General features: G+C 40.1%; 1 protein-coding gene across 2 annotated transcripts in view; it reads left to right on the forward strand.

Annotated features, from left to right (window-relative positions):
* Positions 1 to 14,211, forward strand: part of LOC104056236 (uncharacterized) — a 29,242-nt gene extending 15,031 nt beyond the window's left edge. Inside the window, exons 8-14 of one of the 2 annotated variants that reach the window (XM_009557471.2) lie at positions 681 to 726; positions 1,905 to 2,038; positions 6,243 to 6,371; positions 8,128 to 8,242; positions 9,155 to 9,289; positions 10,514 to 10,639; positions 11,470 to 14,211. In XM_009557471.2, the coding sequence (XP_009555766.2) occupies positions 681 to 726; positions 1,905 to 2,038; positions 6,243 to 6,371; positions 8,128 to 8,242; positions 9,155 to 9,289; positions 10,514 to 10,639; positions 11,470 to 11,591 (807 nt within the window). In that variant the 3' untranslated portion in view covers positions 11,592 to 14,211. The remainder of the gene's footprint in view (positions 1 to 680; positions 727 to 1,904; positions 2,039 to 6,242; positions 6,372 to 8,127; positions 8,243 to 9,154; positions 9,290 to 10,513; positions 10,640 to 11,469) is intronic. The other variant, XM_054061141.1, reaches the window with a different exon arrangement.
* The last annotated feature ends 20 nt before the right edge of the window (positions 14,212 to 14,231 follow it).

Below are 14,231 nucleotides of genomic sequence, written 5' to 3' on the forward strand. Positions count from 1 at the left end.
AGGTCAGCATATGGAGAATGAGAAATCATTCCAGTTGTTCCACAGCCCTGGATACTTCCTTTAGACTAGGGTGGCCTGCGTTCTTTAAACACCAAACTATGTGTGTGAAGTGCCCTTGTCCAGGCTCTAGACTATCTGTGATCATGTGTCTGCAACAGAAGGTGTCTGGACAATCTATTATGCTACTTTTTTTTCTTTTTGTTGTCTGTAACTTTGACCGTATGTCTTCAAAGAACAAAATCTTGAAAACTTTGCTTTGTGGTGAGCCACACCAAAGATGCTTGTATAAGCCACAGTTCAGCATTTAAAAGGTGGAACCTTAAATTCTCTGTAGGAAGAAGGTGAAAAAAAGATGCAAAGCAAATGAAACAAATCCACTCCCTTCATTTTCCTATAACTTACCCGACAGTCCTAAAATAAAAAAAAACTCTGAGCCCTATTGGCTCTTCCTCATCAACAACATGATGACTGATACAAGAGGAGGTTGAAAAAACTTGATTGAAACTCAAAACAAACAAACAAGTCCCAAAGTTTGTACGCTGAAGATAATGTAATAACTTGTTAGTTTTGTCATGTTTATTTTGTGTTCAGTAGGCAAGAACACCCGTTACTGAAACCAGTCTGTTTTTCTCTCCTCTCTCTTTCTTTTTTTTTTTTTTTTAACTTTTTGGTACAAGCAGGTTTCAAGCCAGGCCTGTGTTTGCCTAAGAAATTTGGCTACGAGTGGTAAGCAATGTATATAATATAAACAATGTATATAATATAAAAAAAACACACTTCCTTTTTGTTTCTCTCCTTACCTTTCAGAGTGAACATTTGGCAGGAATCTTTCATATTAAAAGCAAAAAGATACCCTCTTTTCTATTTTTTAATTGGATGTTAAGGGAAGAGGGAGGTGCAAGTTTACTAACTAAACCAGCCTCAGAGCTCCCAGGCAGTGAAGGGCAGTATCTGGAAAAAGTGAGGGAGACAGCAGTGGTCTTACGCACAGAGCCTTTGCAACTGTATTGTGTTTTTCTCCTTTCCATGTTTCCTAAGAATTAAATACGATTAGGACAGAATGTCTCCTGAAATTACTGCTTGAGTGAGGACCTGCTCTCTCCCAAGGCATGAATCTGTCATTAAATATAAGTTTTCTCCCAAGCATTCATCATGCTCTTAAAAAACTATATCCTATTAAATGCATAAGCTCCATTTGTACAGCATACTTGGGAGATGAAAGCAGAGGACTGGCATGCTCAGCACTAGAGCCTTGGGGTCCAGGGGAGAGTTGTTCATCTAGAAAACGTAGAGATGCTTCATTTTCAAGCACTCACAGTTTTAGCGGAGGGGGAAGTAAAGGAATTGCGGCCCTGCTCCTTGGCGTGGTTGAAAAGCCTTGTCAGCTTGCCCTTCCAGGACTGCTGCCCCATCTGCTGGCTGTTCTGGCATTGCCAGCAGCGCCCAGAACCACTCGCTGAAGTTGCAGGGGCAAATGGGATGTAGGACTCAGCCAAGATGGCATATCTCTCTCCCCCGGCTAAGTATGACTCTTGTCAGATGTGTGAGGCTTGAGGAGGTCTTTCTGTCTGTGCAGAAGCAGCAAAGCAGCTGCCACCTTCCTACCAGGCTTTATGCCAATGAAGGACTCAGAAAAACCTCATTTCTTCTCATTGAGGTTTAAACTCCAGCTTAAGAGTACCCACAGCTATTTTCTGCTTTCAGACCTGTATTAATCCTTTGGCAAAAGCAGCCAAAGCAAATTAGGGTTTATTTTTATAACCAAATATCCAGTGTTGTCCCATCCCACAGGGACTAGAAGGCCCATTCTAATTTCATCACTGAGCACAGTTTATGAGTCAGGGCCTGAATGCCTCCTTCTGATGCTCTGAAGCTCCCTGACCTCGGTCATTTTCCCAAACCAGTGGACATCCAGGACATGATGGTTGCTGAGGATGTTCTGCCCAAGCTGCACTCTCTCCTGACATCTGGCAGCGAGGACGTGCGTCGTGCCTCCATTGCTTTGCTCTGGATCCTGTCCCAGCACTCGCACAACCAGGTAGGGGAGATTATTTCTCAAGACCAGAAGGGAAAGTGTGGCTCTGGTCACTTCCTGGGTTAATGTTTTGTTATGGCAAATATGCAAATGCAACACGTTTTGTGAATGACTGCTAGATCCCATGAGGCTTTTTGACTGTTCTCTCTTCCATTCAAAGTGACAGGGGTTTGTCTGCTGCATCTGTGCTGTTGCTAGCTACTTGAGGAACCCATCTCTTGCGGTGAATGGGATCCAAAGGATTCCAAAACTAATCAGATTACCTGTAAGGACACTAAGGGGAGGGTAGAGGGTGAGATGGGTGTCATATTCCTTGGATAACTGGACACTGTCCTGCACTCCTTGCAACTCCTCATGGTCTCCAGGTGGGTGTTAATAGGGGAAGGACACACACTTAGTGTCATGAGAGACTGCAACCATGGGAGCAGCTCAGGAATCTACTCCTTGGCTACAGAGCTTCCTCACACATTGAAAAACATGGAAACTAATTTAGAGTGTGAGTGAAAGTGAAAAAATGCATTACTTCCCTATGTGGACAGTTATTCAAAAGTACATTTGCATAAATTTAATGTCCTTTGACTTAGGATCAAGACAGCAAGGAGGGGAGCTAATACCATTTTACATCTTATGTTAATTCATCAGGACTTTCCTGTGTCTCCTCATGTCTATAGTTAGAGAACAATTCTTTTGCCCGTGTTCAGGGTGAACACCACCATTAACAGTGCAACACTATGCAAATACATTAAGAATTCTGACTACAAATGAACTACAGCAAATAAACAAAACAGATATCCCTGCTGTACTTTGATCCTCCACACAAAAACCTAAAACCAGTAAGTAACAACTGACAAATTGTTATTATTATTATTAAATGTGCTTTTCCATTGCAATAATTAAGGACATCCTTAGGAACACTAATAAGAAAGGTTTCTGATAGGTGTCTTAAGCTAACAATAATCTTTTAAGACAGTCAGAGTTTGGGTGGATAGAGCAAAAAAAAAGTTAGAACCTTTCCTGCCATATTGCTTTAAGCAGTAGTGACAGAGTAACCACAGCTGGGCTTAGGTGCTTCTAGTGGCTGAAGTACATGCAGTATGATTTGAAATGCCCTCTGGGTACTGGAAGCCTGGTGCATGACACCTCACTTGCACATACACACAGTACAGCATGAATTAAATTGCACCTCCTTGAACTCTGAGACATGATGGAAAATTGAGTAAGCTCAATGCCTGGGAAGCAGCAACTAGAGCACAGAGCTTTTCAAAGGCACTGTATCTTCCTAGGTTTTGTGCTGGCTGCATTAGCACCAAGTGTCCTCATTGCTTGCCAAACTGCCTCATGCCATCAAAACACAATTAGCTCTCAACAAGCTTCCAGCTGAAATACATTGTTACCTGGAGGCTATTTGCACAGTAAAAAAAAAAAAAAAAGAAAAAAAGAAAAAAAAGTTTCTTAGTTTTGAGTAATTATGCTGAAGCATTGTCTGAGCTCCCATTTCCTTGCCCCCAAACATCATTTACACTTTTTGTTCTCCCAGAAAAGGGTAGCCGCAGCTCCTTTCCTCCCTGATCCTGAAATACCTCTTTACCAGTGCTTCAGACCCTCCACTACAAAGGGCACAGCCCAGCATCAGTGGGAACAGGCAAAAGCACCAGGAGCTCATACTTGTTACACCAGCAGTGAAACAGGCTGCTGTTCGGAGGGAAACGGTCAGCAGCAGGAGGCTGAAAAGTAAAGCATCACCCTTGAGGATTTATTCTGTAGTAAGAAGTATCTACAAGTCAAAATTTGTTTTGGTGAGCAAACACTGACTCTTACTACTGAATATTGCTGCTTTGTGCGAGTGAGCCCTGGGTACTCTGAGAAGAGGCTGACCTCTCTTTACTTATATCCTGCCTCCTCACCTCCGTGCCTTTCCTGCCCTGTTTTTCAAATCTTTTCAAGGTTTCTTTCTTTAACCCAGGCTGAATTCTCAGTGACCGAAAGGAGGACTTCTCCATGGGAACAGCTGTTGGAAAACAAACCACTGAACAAAGCTAACCTTTACACCCAAGTCAAGGGATGCTTGAATTATTTCAAATACTACCCAGGATACAATAGGGCAGAATTCATCTGCCCTTTCGTTACCATGAAGCAATGCCCTGGGAATGCTTCACAGGAGCTCCTGTCCCTGCTTAAACCTCTTTTTTTTTTTTTTGTGATCCCCTGGCCAGGCTGCTGACAGCAATTCCCAGCAAGTGCTGGAAAACTTCCCTCTTGAAGGGGGAATTTTACATTTCTCCCAAGCACAGCCCAACCCTGAAACACTAAAGAGAGGGTCAGGCTTTGTGAGAAAACAGCCTTTTAAATCACATTCCTTTGAGCAAAGACCTGGAAGTCAGGATGGCAGGGGTCTGTCTGCTCTGGATTATGTCACTGACTTTCCTCTCCCAGTACAAAATAATCTTGCCTTCACATCTTGCTATTTATACAGGTAAATGGAGGACAATATTTATCTTTGCAAGAAATCTCTGGGTAAGGGTTGCGAGGGTGGCACTGGAATTCTAAGCACGGTTGCTGCTGGAATGCTTTTTTTTTTTTTTTTTTTTTTTTTTTTTAAGATTTAAAGAAAATTATCTTGGGAGAAACAAGATCAATATTCACCTGAACCACCCAATCCATTTTTACTCAGAGTATTCTCGTGATTCTCATATGCTATACAGGATTAAGCCAGAAAACAAAATCTGGATCCCAGCCACATACCAGCCAAAAAAGAGGTTCAGCAAAATTTAAAGCACTGTTGCAGGCTAATCCAGGTCCTAAACACACATAAGATCTTGGCAAGGAAGTCATTATGTATTAGAAATTTCATTTATAGTCTGTAGATTATTTCCTCTTCTTAGGCTATAACGACTCAGACAGTGGTACCACTGCTGATAGGATTACATGAATAAGAGGATGCTTGATCCAAAAGAACATAAACCAGCCATCAATGGTAATTTGATTGGATTATATAAAACTATATTATTTCTGTGTTTGAAGAGAAGGAAAAATAAAACAAGAATATTTACAGCTTTATCTGCATATGACATTCTTTAGATGCTTGAGTATAGCCACAGCACTGTCCTTTCCATCTATTTTCGTGTTTTATTTTAGGATTACTGGTCGTGACAGTGCTTAAAAAGAATATAAGAGAGGATGTCAGCTGATATTAAAAGAAAATAACATACACTTCTGCAATTTAACCTAAGTAAAAGAAAGATGCAATTTAAACTAATTTTACAAGACAGATGCCCTTAAACACTGCTTCCGTGGTCCTGACATTTCACAGTTTTCAGAATTATGCAATTTTTCTCAACTGTATTTAGGACTGCTTTGTTTTATACTGAATACACTTGCTAATATCTCAATTCCTAAGTAGCACAAATATAGCTGATTACTAATAAACATAAGATCTGCATCAAGAACTCAAATTCCTAATGGAAGGAAAAAGAAAAAATGGTCCCAAGAGGAAGTATTTTGCTTTTAATTGCATACCTAACCCAAAGCCTGCTAAGATCAGGTTTCTCTTGTGAACAGCAGTGTCCTCTTAATCCATACTCTTAATGAGGAAACTACCTGGACAGTAATCCAAACTCAGAAGATCTGAATGTTGGTGAAAATTGGAGGAAAAACATGTTTAGAAAGAGAGGGACCCAGTAAAGTCCTCTGAAGTATCCATTAGACAGCAGAGAAGCAGATGTATAAATCCAGAAGATGCTGTTCAGAACAGGTTACTGAAGTGGTGCCTGATCACAAACGGGTCTGAACATACAGTTCATTACTGTAGGTGAGGTAAATTGCAGAGGTACTTGAGGACACACTGCTGCTGCTACTCACCTACTTTTTGCCTTTCCCACCTATCCTGACCACTTCTCCTTTCAGTCAGTATCACACATCCTTCTCTTGACTACCAACAACCTCTGGGAAGTACTTGATGCAAACAAAAATAAAGTACTGGATCTTAAGGACTCCGGCTTTGCATAGCCAGTGCTCTGTAGATCAGTGCCAGTCAGTAGGCATATTTTGAGAGAAAAAAGCACTGGACTCAGCTGATTCACCATTGTTTTTAAATGAGCTCAGTAATGCTCTTTTTTCAGAGCTATGATACATCTGTCTATAGTTTGCTGCAAAATTGCATCATGTTGTCTGTACTGGATGTAATTGAGATGTTGGTTGCTCTTCTCAGGACACTCTGGCCTGTCCTGAGCTTCTACGGAGCCTGGGGATGCTACTGTTGGCGCATAAAACAGACCCTGTGATTGTTGGCCATACTGCTTGTATCATCAAAAACCTGAGCCTTTCCAAAAACAGACAGGTATGTACCCAGTATTTTTCACTGAACTAAAACCTGGGAGGTTGCAGTTATGTTTATATCAAATTACGATTACCCACAGAAAGATTTTTTTTTTTAATGAAACATACGTCTAGGATACTGTGCACAGAATTGTCTGTATTAATAAAAGCACCCACTGTACCATAATGAAAGGGGGTTTTATTCACATTTTTCCAATACAATACAAAAATACTAAATACAAAAAATATAAAATGAAAATAAGATGTCTAATTTTTCTTATGAGTGATGTGGTTACCTAATTTGAATGACCGCATCACAGATATAAAATGTGTATCTAGCAAAGGCATTTCATACTGATTAACGGAACCATCTGGGAAAATTTGAGGTTTGTTTGAAACAGAATCCGTATTTCCTAATGCTCACTCTTCAGCACTAGTTATCCACTTCTGGGGTTCAACACTGATCTAATTTCACTTCCAGTTTGTTAAGTATAACCCCAGCTACTAATACACATTTTGCCTGTATGGCAAGATACCAGTTGTGCCACAATGCTATAAGGATCTCTGTTGCTGACTTTGCTTCTAATGAAATCCATATCCTCAGATGCACTTCCTTTCTTCTTCCAATCTTAATCAAACAGTGCCATTAGGAACAATCAATACAGGGGAAAAAACTCATCCAAATCCTTGTCTCTTCTTTGCCCCACTTTCTAGCACACACTTCTGAGACTCAGTTCCTGGGGTTTTTTTCCTGTATTGTTCATGATCCAGTTACCACTAGTTCCACAGATTTAAACTAGACAAACCAGGTTTCCAGGGTCAATTCTAAGGACCCGTGCATAAAAAACTTAATTCCTTAGCACAAGAGGGAAAAAAAAAAGTGTTGTTTTTATGCCAGCATGCCACAGAGTGTGGGAGCTTAAAAGGCAGCACTCTTGAATCCAGCTTTGACCTCTATGCAAGTTAAAAAACTGCAGCATAAAATGAACACACACAAAAAAAATTCCTCTCTTTTGTTGATAGTCACCTGAGCTTCCTAATGGAGGAGTGAGCAGCTTCCATTATTAGGACCTCCCAGAGAACTGATGACTATGTGATTCAACTTCACTTATAACCCATATCTTCCAGGTGACTCATTCAGGGTTCATTCCTTGGTGTCTTGTGCTTTTAATCCAGGTCAGCGCAGGCTAAGTCTCCTATCTGCTTTTAACTTGGTCTCTAAAGTATATATCCCTGTACAATGGCATACTGCCCAACATCAGTTTTAGTATAGCGGATTCAGCCTAAAAAATAAGGGATATACAGAAATGTTTAATTAATGTCAGATCATGGTTTTGCACATCAGAGCACTTCAACAACCAGAAAGTTTTCAAAGCCCTGGAGGCAAATAAGAGAAACTGAAAACCCTTCCACATTTCCGAATGCTTTGCCCTGGAGCACACAGCTTTTTTCAGCTCTGCATCAAGAACTGAGTAAACGGCAGCTTAATACTAATATACAGGCCAATACAGCAGCAATAAGTCAAAAGATTCTTTGAGCTCAGAGTGATCTGTGATCATGAGAACATCCCACAGACAGAGCAAGCTCTGGGAAATGCCTACAATCAGGTGATATCTGATCACTCCAAATTGATCGTTGTGGTAGATCTGGGAGGAGACATTTCCATTATTGATAGTTTAGCCTTCAGTGAAGCTAAGACTTATTCAGTACTTCTGACATCCTCAGACACCACTAAAATATAATGGAAGTGCTAAACATGAATCTCTTTCTTGATGCAGAGAATCATTGAGAGTCCTTGTGTTGAAGGTCTCCTCCAGAGCATGCTTTCTACTGACATTCAAGAAGACTCTCTTCATTATGTGACATCTTGCCTGGCTGAGCTGACAAAGCAAGGTAGGGAAGCTATCCTACCATAAATGGCTTAATTTGAGAAGTGGACGTATCTTTTATTAATCCTAATGGGAGATGAAGAATGGGTGGACGTACAGCCCAAGTCTTTCCCTTTACATTCATGGGGAGTTTTGCCATAAGCAGCAAGATCTGACTCACTGGCAGGATGCACGGGTTCCATTGTTTGCATTTCTTTCTGTTGAACTGCTTAAAGTATTTTACTCAAAGATTTGAGCTGAACTTTACTACTGTACATGGCCTGTGTACTTTGATTTGTAACGTCACCTGTTTTTTCCAGCTGAATTCCTTCCACGATAGTAGAACCTATAATAAGAAGAGGAAAAGACTAAAATACAAAGTGGTTCTTTCACTTGAATTTTTTTTGCACATAGATTTTAATGAAAGATCCCATAGTATTGCCTGTGGAAGGTACAGCACTCCTCATGGCAGAGAGGATCAGTGTAAGTTTGCCCAGCCTGCCCCAGCCTTGGATATTGTCTGTCAAACATTTAATCTCTTGTATCTGGTGTAACTGCCATTCAATTGGCTGCGTGCCACATTTAATTTTGCACGAGGTCCCCAGCAGCTGTTGGACAGACCAAGCCCACTAGGCAAGAAAGGATCTACTACATAAAACGATTAATTCTTTCAGAACACAAACCCAAGAAAACAAAAACGCCAGCAGCCTTTCTATGAATCAAATCCATGTTCCTACTTTACTGAAAGAATAAACTCAGGACATGACCCTTTTTTACAACCTAAACATACTGATGGCACAAGTCCAGCACTTTTGCTTCTCCAGCTGCATGAAGGACTTCCTGTTCAGGCAGTATGGTTTTTGGCAGGCCTCTCACCATCATTTCTTCTGCACTGGAGTTTCTGTTTACAGGCTACTCTCATCTTTCTGTCTTCCAGAAGGAGTCACATTGTGCATGGTCCAATGGATGGATGAACCCTTGACAAAGTGCTTGGTGAGACTGGCTGGCCAGCTGGAACATACTGAGATATCCTTTCAAGCTGCCTCCATCATCCAGCACGTGATAGGGCACGGTAACGGTCACATAGCATTAACAGTGCTTTCAGAGATATTTATGGCTGTCTGGAGTGAAACGAGCCTTTTCCCAAAGGAGATAACTGTCAGGCACCAAACAACCTTTAACATTCCTATAGCATCCTCCATATTGTCTCTACAAATTTATTAACATTGAAGCACATACAGTCACACTCAAAATACACATAAACCGGTGTCTGAGTGCATGAGAAAGCCCAGGGGTGTAAATACCATAGATAAAGATCTAATTCAGGTGTTTGTTGCCTTCTTCATGCACGACCATTCTGCACAGCTAGTCTGTAGCCAGTTCCGAAACCCTTAAGAACAACTTGAGTAAGAAGGTGAGACAGCTCAAAATACTGTTTACCAAGGAAAGATGAGAACACGTTTCAGATAAGAGGCATTGTTGCATCTCTCTGTTTGACCCTCCTTCTCAGTATATGCAGTATGATGGCATTCTCCACAGGCAGGCGTAGAGGTTAGCACAAACAATTAGAAGGGGATGGTTGTGCTCCAAAATTTTAGATCAACTCTGCTCCCTGACCAGCAAGAGGAAAGCATCTTGCTGAACCACACACTGTTGTTGTAATTCTAGACTAGATTAGCAGGAGCAGTGAAGTAAGGTAGCTTTTAAGAATGTAGCCTTTGAGTTTCAATGAAGAGAGAATGAAAAGAGCATTGTTTTTACCTGCAGACAGCTTTGCACCGGATATACCTGCCCCATGCAGCTGAGTGGCTTTAAGATCGGCAAGAAAAAGGTTCTCAGATGATTCTTGCCATAGTTTCTAGAAAAGGATGGTTAGATTTTAATCCTTAGACGTGAGAGAAACTGAAGTCCATAATGAGTCTCTATAAGGGAAAGCACAAACCTATTTCAATTCTATGATCAAGGATTTGCAACAGAGCAGACTCTCAAGTAGTCCGTCAGCATACTTGCATCACAGATGGATTAGCATGACAGGCTGGTCAGTCTGTAAGTGAGCATGCACCTCACACAAGGACCAACTTCCTAGCACAGCAGCCCACTCAGCATTTTATTTACCTGAAGTATCAGCGATACCGTTAGAGGCCGAGTACGTGGAAGTCCTTTGCCTTTCTTTGTGGTAACACTGCTTTTAGCTGAAGGTAGATGAGTCATTAATGATCTTAAGTGCTACAAAAATCAGTTTTCAAAGTGTTTCAAATGAGCCTACTGATTTCCTGTGGTTCTCCCATTTATGCAGAAAAAAATATGTTCTTGTGGAAGCGTCATATTGGGGAGATTCAGGCCTATCTCAAGAACTTTCTTACCCATCCAGAGGTCCGCTTTCAGCAGCTGGGCATCTCTACATTCTGCAGGCTTCGAGAAGGTATGGCCTTCCAGCTGGGCTGAGCCTCCAAGGCACTGCTTTATAACAGAAGTGACAATGCCAGGAAACTTGCTCTGCAGCCTAGCTCTGCTTCCTTAAGCAAACAGAATAATCTCAAGGGTAGCTGTTACCTGTTCTTAAGTAACTAAGAGTGTTCTACAATAAAGGCAGGGTGGTGGTGGTAGTTTGTCTGTCTGCTTTAAAACTAAAGGCTTTCTGATCAGCAGAGAAACAGGACTGCAGACACCGATTTATCCCATATAGGAATGTTTGGCACTAGATGCAATCTAAAAACTCTTCAAATATGAATTTCATTTATTTTGATAAAGCAGACAAACAAGCAAATTGCATTATTAGCTTGTATTAAAGCTAAGAAGACTCATTTTTCATGTTTTAAATTATGTTCATTGGGGTTTTTTTCCATTTTTAATTAGTTTTTTTGGTGTTAGGTAGAAGTTGAGTATAGATGGGAGTTATAAATACGGTAATAAATGTATATAGCATGTACCTTCACATATGTAAAGCCACAGCCAAGACTTTGCTATGTCTTGATACACACCTGTTGCATAAGGCTGAATTTGGCAACTGAGCATTAAATATCAAACATCTAGATCAGGAGAATTTAGCAGTAATCTTGAATGGTTATAGTGATGAAAACTGAATTTCTACTTGCTTTCTGTGGTAGAAGGATATTGTTCTACCTTCTCTTTACTTTACACTGCAATATGAACCATCAACTGTATCTAACCTGAAATATAAGCTTTCTAAGGATCTGCACAAAAATACAGGGGAAAAAAGCAGGTTGTCTGACACTTGTTTTTCCTCTTCAGATCCAGAATTTTCATTAGCATTCAGAGAAAGCCAAATGGCCAAACTCCTTGAGCAAGTCCGTCAACAAACAGAAAAAACTCAAGAGCTCCTTAGGGCAGCTGTTTGCTGTGAAGACAATTAACATTTAAGCCAGATGACTTATGAAAATTTACCAGATCCAAGAGCTTGAACTTTCAGAGAAGACAACTCTTTTCATCAGTTCTGTAGTTAGTTTTCCTGCTATCTGCGGTTCCATCATACAGAAGAGATGTTCTGATAACAAGAATCAAAGGAGGTCAAAAGACAATTCCTTAAACATTTTGGCTGGCTGCTTTAAGCATGCTTCAGGACCACAACTAAGTTCCTTCCAGTGGTTTGGAAAACACCTATTATGCTTGGGTATTCTTCCATGGTTTGTTTTTTGTTTCCTCACCAAGCCCCTCCAAAAATCCAGTGCTGTATTCATGACGTTTTATTCACAAAACAGGCCAATTCTACTGAAGAGACACCTCTCAAGTACTCAGGTGACTCTGACGTTGTTTTGTTTCTGTTTCACGTCCCTTTTTCCAAAACACACCCCAGGGACTTGACTTCAGGAAATTACTGCATTAACACATAGTATAAAGGTAGCAAACTCCTGACAGGTTGCTACATGAAGTAACTGCTGAGGGAAAACTCAGAAGTTGCAAGAAATTTGTAAGAAACAAGAATAAGGCAAGCCTTAAGGCTGATCCTTGTATGCACTGTAGGCGCTACTCTCCAGCAGAGGAGCAAAGGCACACTGAGGCAGGTAAATGGTTCATAGAGTATGTTCAGAATATAGTGGCTCCCATGAAGGATTTGAGTGAAAGGTGTTTTAATACAGAAATCTGTGTTCTGCAAATGGTAAATTATTTCCAAAGGTACTCACAATGGGGGAAAAGTGAACAAATCTGGCAAAATTAGGAACTGATCTTATACCTTGATATTAATATCTCATTTTAGAAGGAGTTAAAGAACAAAAAAGAGAAGTAGTATGTTTAAATTTAACTGATTTTCTTACAAGTATAGGGGACACTGAATAATCTCTTCCCTTCTCTCTTCTCCGAGGGAAAGAATCTGTCACACAGACCCTCCTAGCGAGTCAAAACAGCATTTCTCAGGAAAAAAAAATAAAGTAGCACAGAGCCTTGAAATTATGGGGCACTAGTTTTCTAATGTGGGTTTTAATTTGTAAGGGAATGATAGAATTATAATTATAATTATAATTATCTATTTGTAATCTACTTCCACCTTTGATCAGTACACTTATTTTTAAATACAAGAATCCTGCTGGAACTTCATGGCTGGAATAGTGAAATTTTGGAACCACTCTTCTGGGAAACACACCTGCTCCCAGACAGCACAGTTTTCTATGAAAGGATTTCAGAAGAGTTTCCTGTCTTCTGAGGTACTTCTGACCATGGCGTAACTCCTACATGCACGTAGAGCTTGAGAGCTGCTATTGGCTACAAAAATGGAATAAAAGCAAGATTTAAAAAAAAAAATAGTAAAAAACCTGTTCTGTCAACAAAAAGCTCAAGATTGTATTTTACTGTGGCCTACATCTTTAAGCTTGGTTTTGGCGCTTGGGGGAGGCATTTCTGTTAATGATTCCTTTGAATAATTGCAAGTTCTCTCCAGCTGTAATGATTAAAAAAAAACCCAAAACAACAAAAAACCCCCAAAACTACACAGAAAAGTTGCTCTGCTGTGCAGTAAAAACACCTGTAAAAGAACAGGGCAGACAGACTTCAGATATAGCAGTATGTCATTTTCAATATTCATATGTGACAGGAATTTTCTTTTGAAATCTCATGTGAAAAAGCCATGTGCTCAGCTGTGGGCAGTTGGGCTTATTAAAACAGAGGACTACAAAGAGCTGAATAACACAGCCAGGAACACAACCAGAAACTCTCAGACTTAAGGCCATCTCCTTGAGTGACTTCAGGTCATTTTCCAAAAAGAAAATATTAAATAATGCAATATTAAATAATGACATTAGAATCGGTCTGTTTCTTAGGTATTTAATTGCAAATATTACTTCAGGGTCTTAGCAAGAACGAAAATAACAAAGCATTCTTCATGAGGAATGAGGAGATGAGACATGAAACAAGCAAAGCTAATGATGGACAACCCAGTAGCTGTTATGTACTGAACTAAACTCCCTGAATGTTGTTCTACCTCACTGAGTAAAGTGTTGCATCTGATCACGCAAACAACCAAAACAGTTGCAATAGCAGGCAAAGGAGTTGGCCTTCATTTGATGCCTCATTTTATTATCAAGAACAACATTCAATGGGAGAGAAATATTTTTCCCTATATTTGAAGAAAGGGGCTTAAACCAAGACTTAAAATTTCAGTCCCTTTTCAGATTTTAGGGTTTTTTGATTCACACATCTAATTCTCTTCCCAGTTCTCTAGCTTCTAGTTTGTATGTTGGGCCCTTGAAAAGAAAGAAATTTTCGCTCTCCTTTGAAGCAAACCTGGAATGAACACAATTATAAATTGTTTTTATTGCAGTCCTATTAAAAAAAAAAAAAACAACAAAAAACCAAACCAAAACCCCAACACACACGAGAAATCAAACAGGCTCTTAATCTCTGTGCTGCAAATGGCAAAGCAAGTGTTCTGAAGTCCGACAAAAACCAGATCAGCACAATTTATACCTGAGCCTAAAGGAATCCTCAGACTTCATACTGAAGCTAAATATTACTGGCTATTTCTTTACTCTGTTTCTAGCTGTAAGTGATTTTCAGTACTG

Source organism: Cuculus canorus, chromosome 3, assembly GCF_017976375.1.
Source record: "Cuculus canorus isolate bCucCan1 chromosome 3, bCucCan1.pri, whole genome shotgun sequence".
Lineage (NCBI taxonomy): Eukaryota > Metazoa > Chordata > Aves > Cuculiformes > Cuculidae > Cuculus > Cuculus canorus.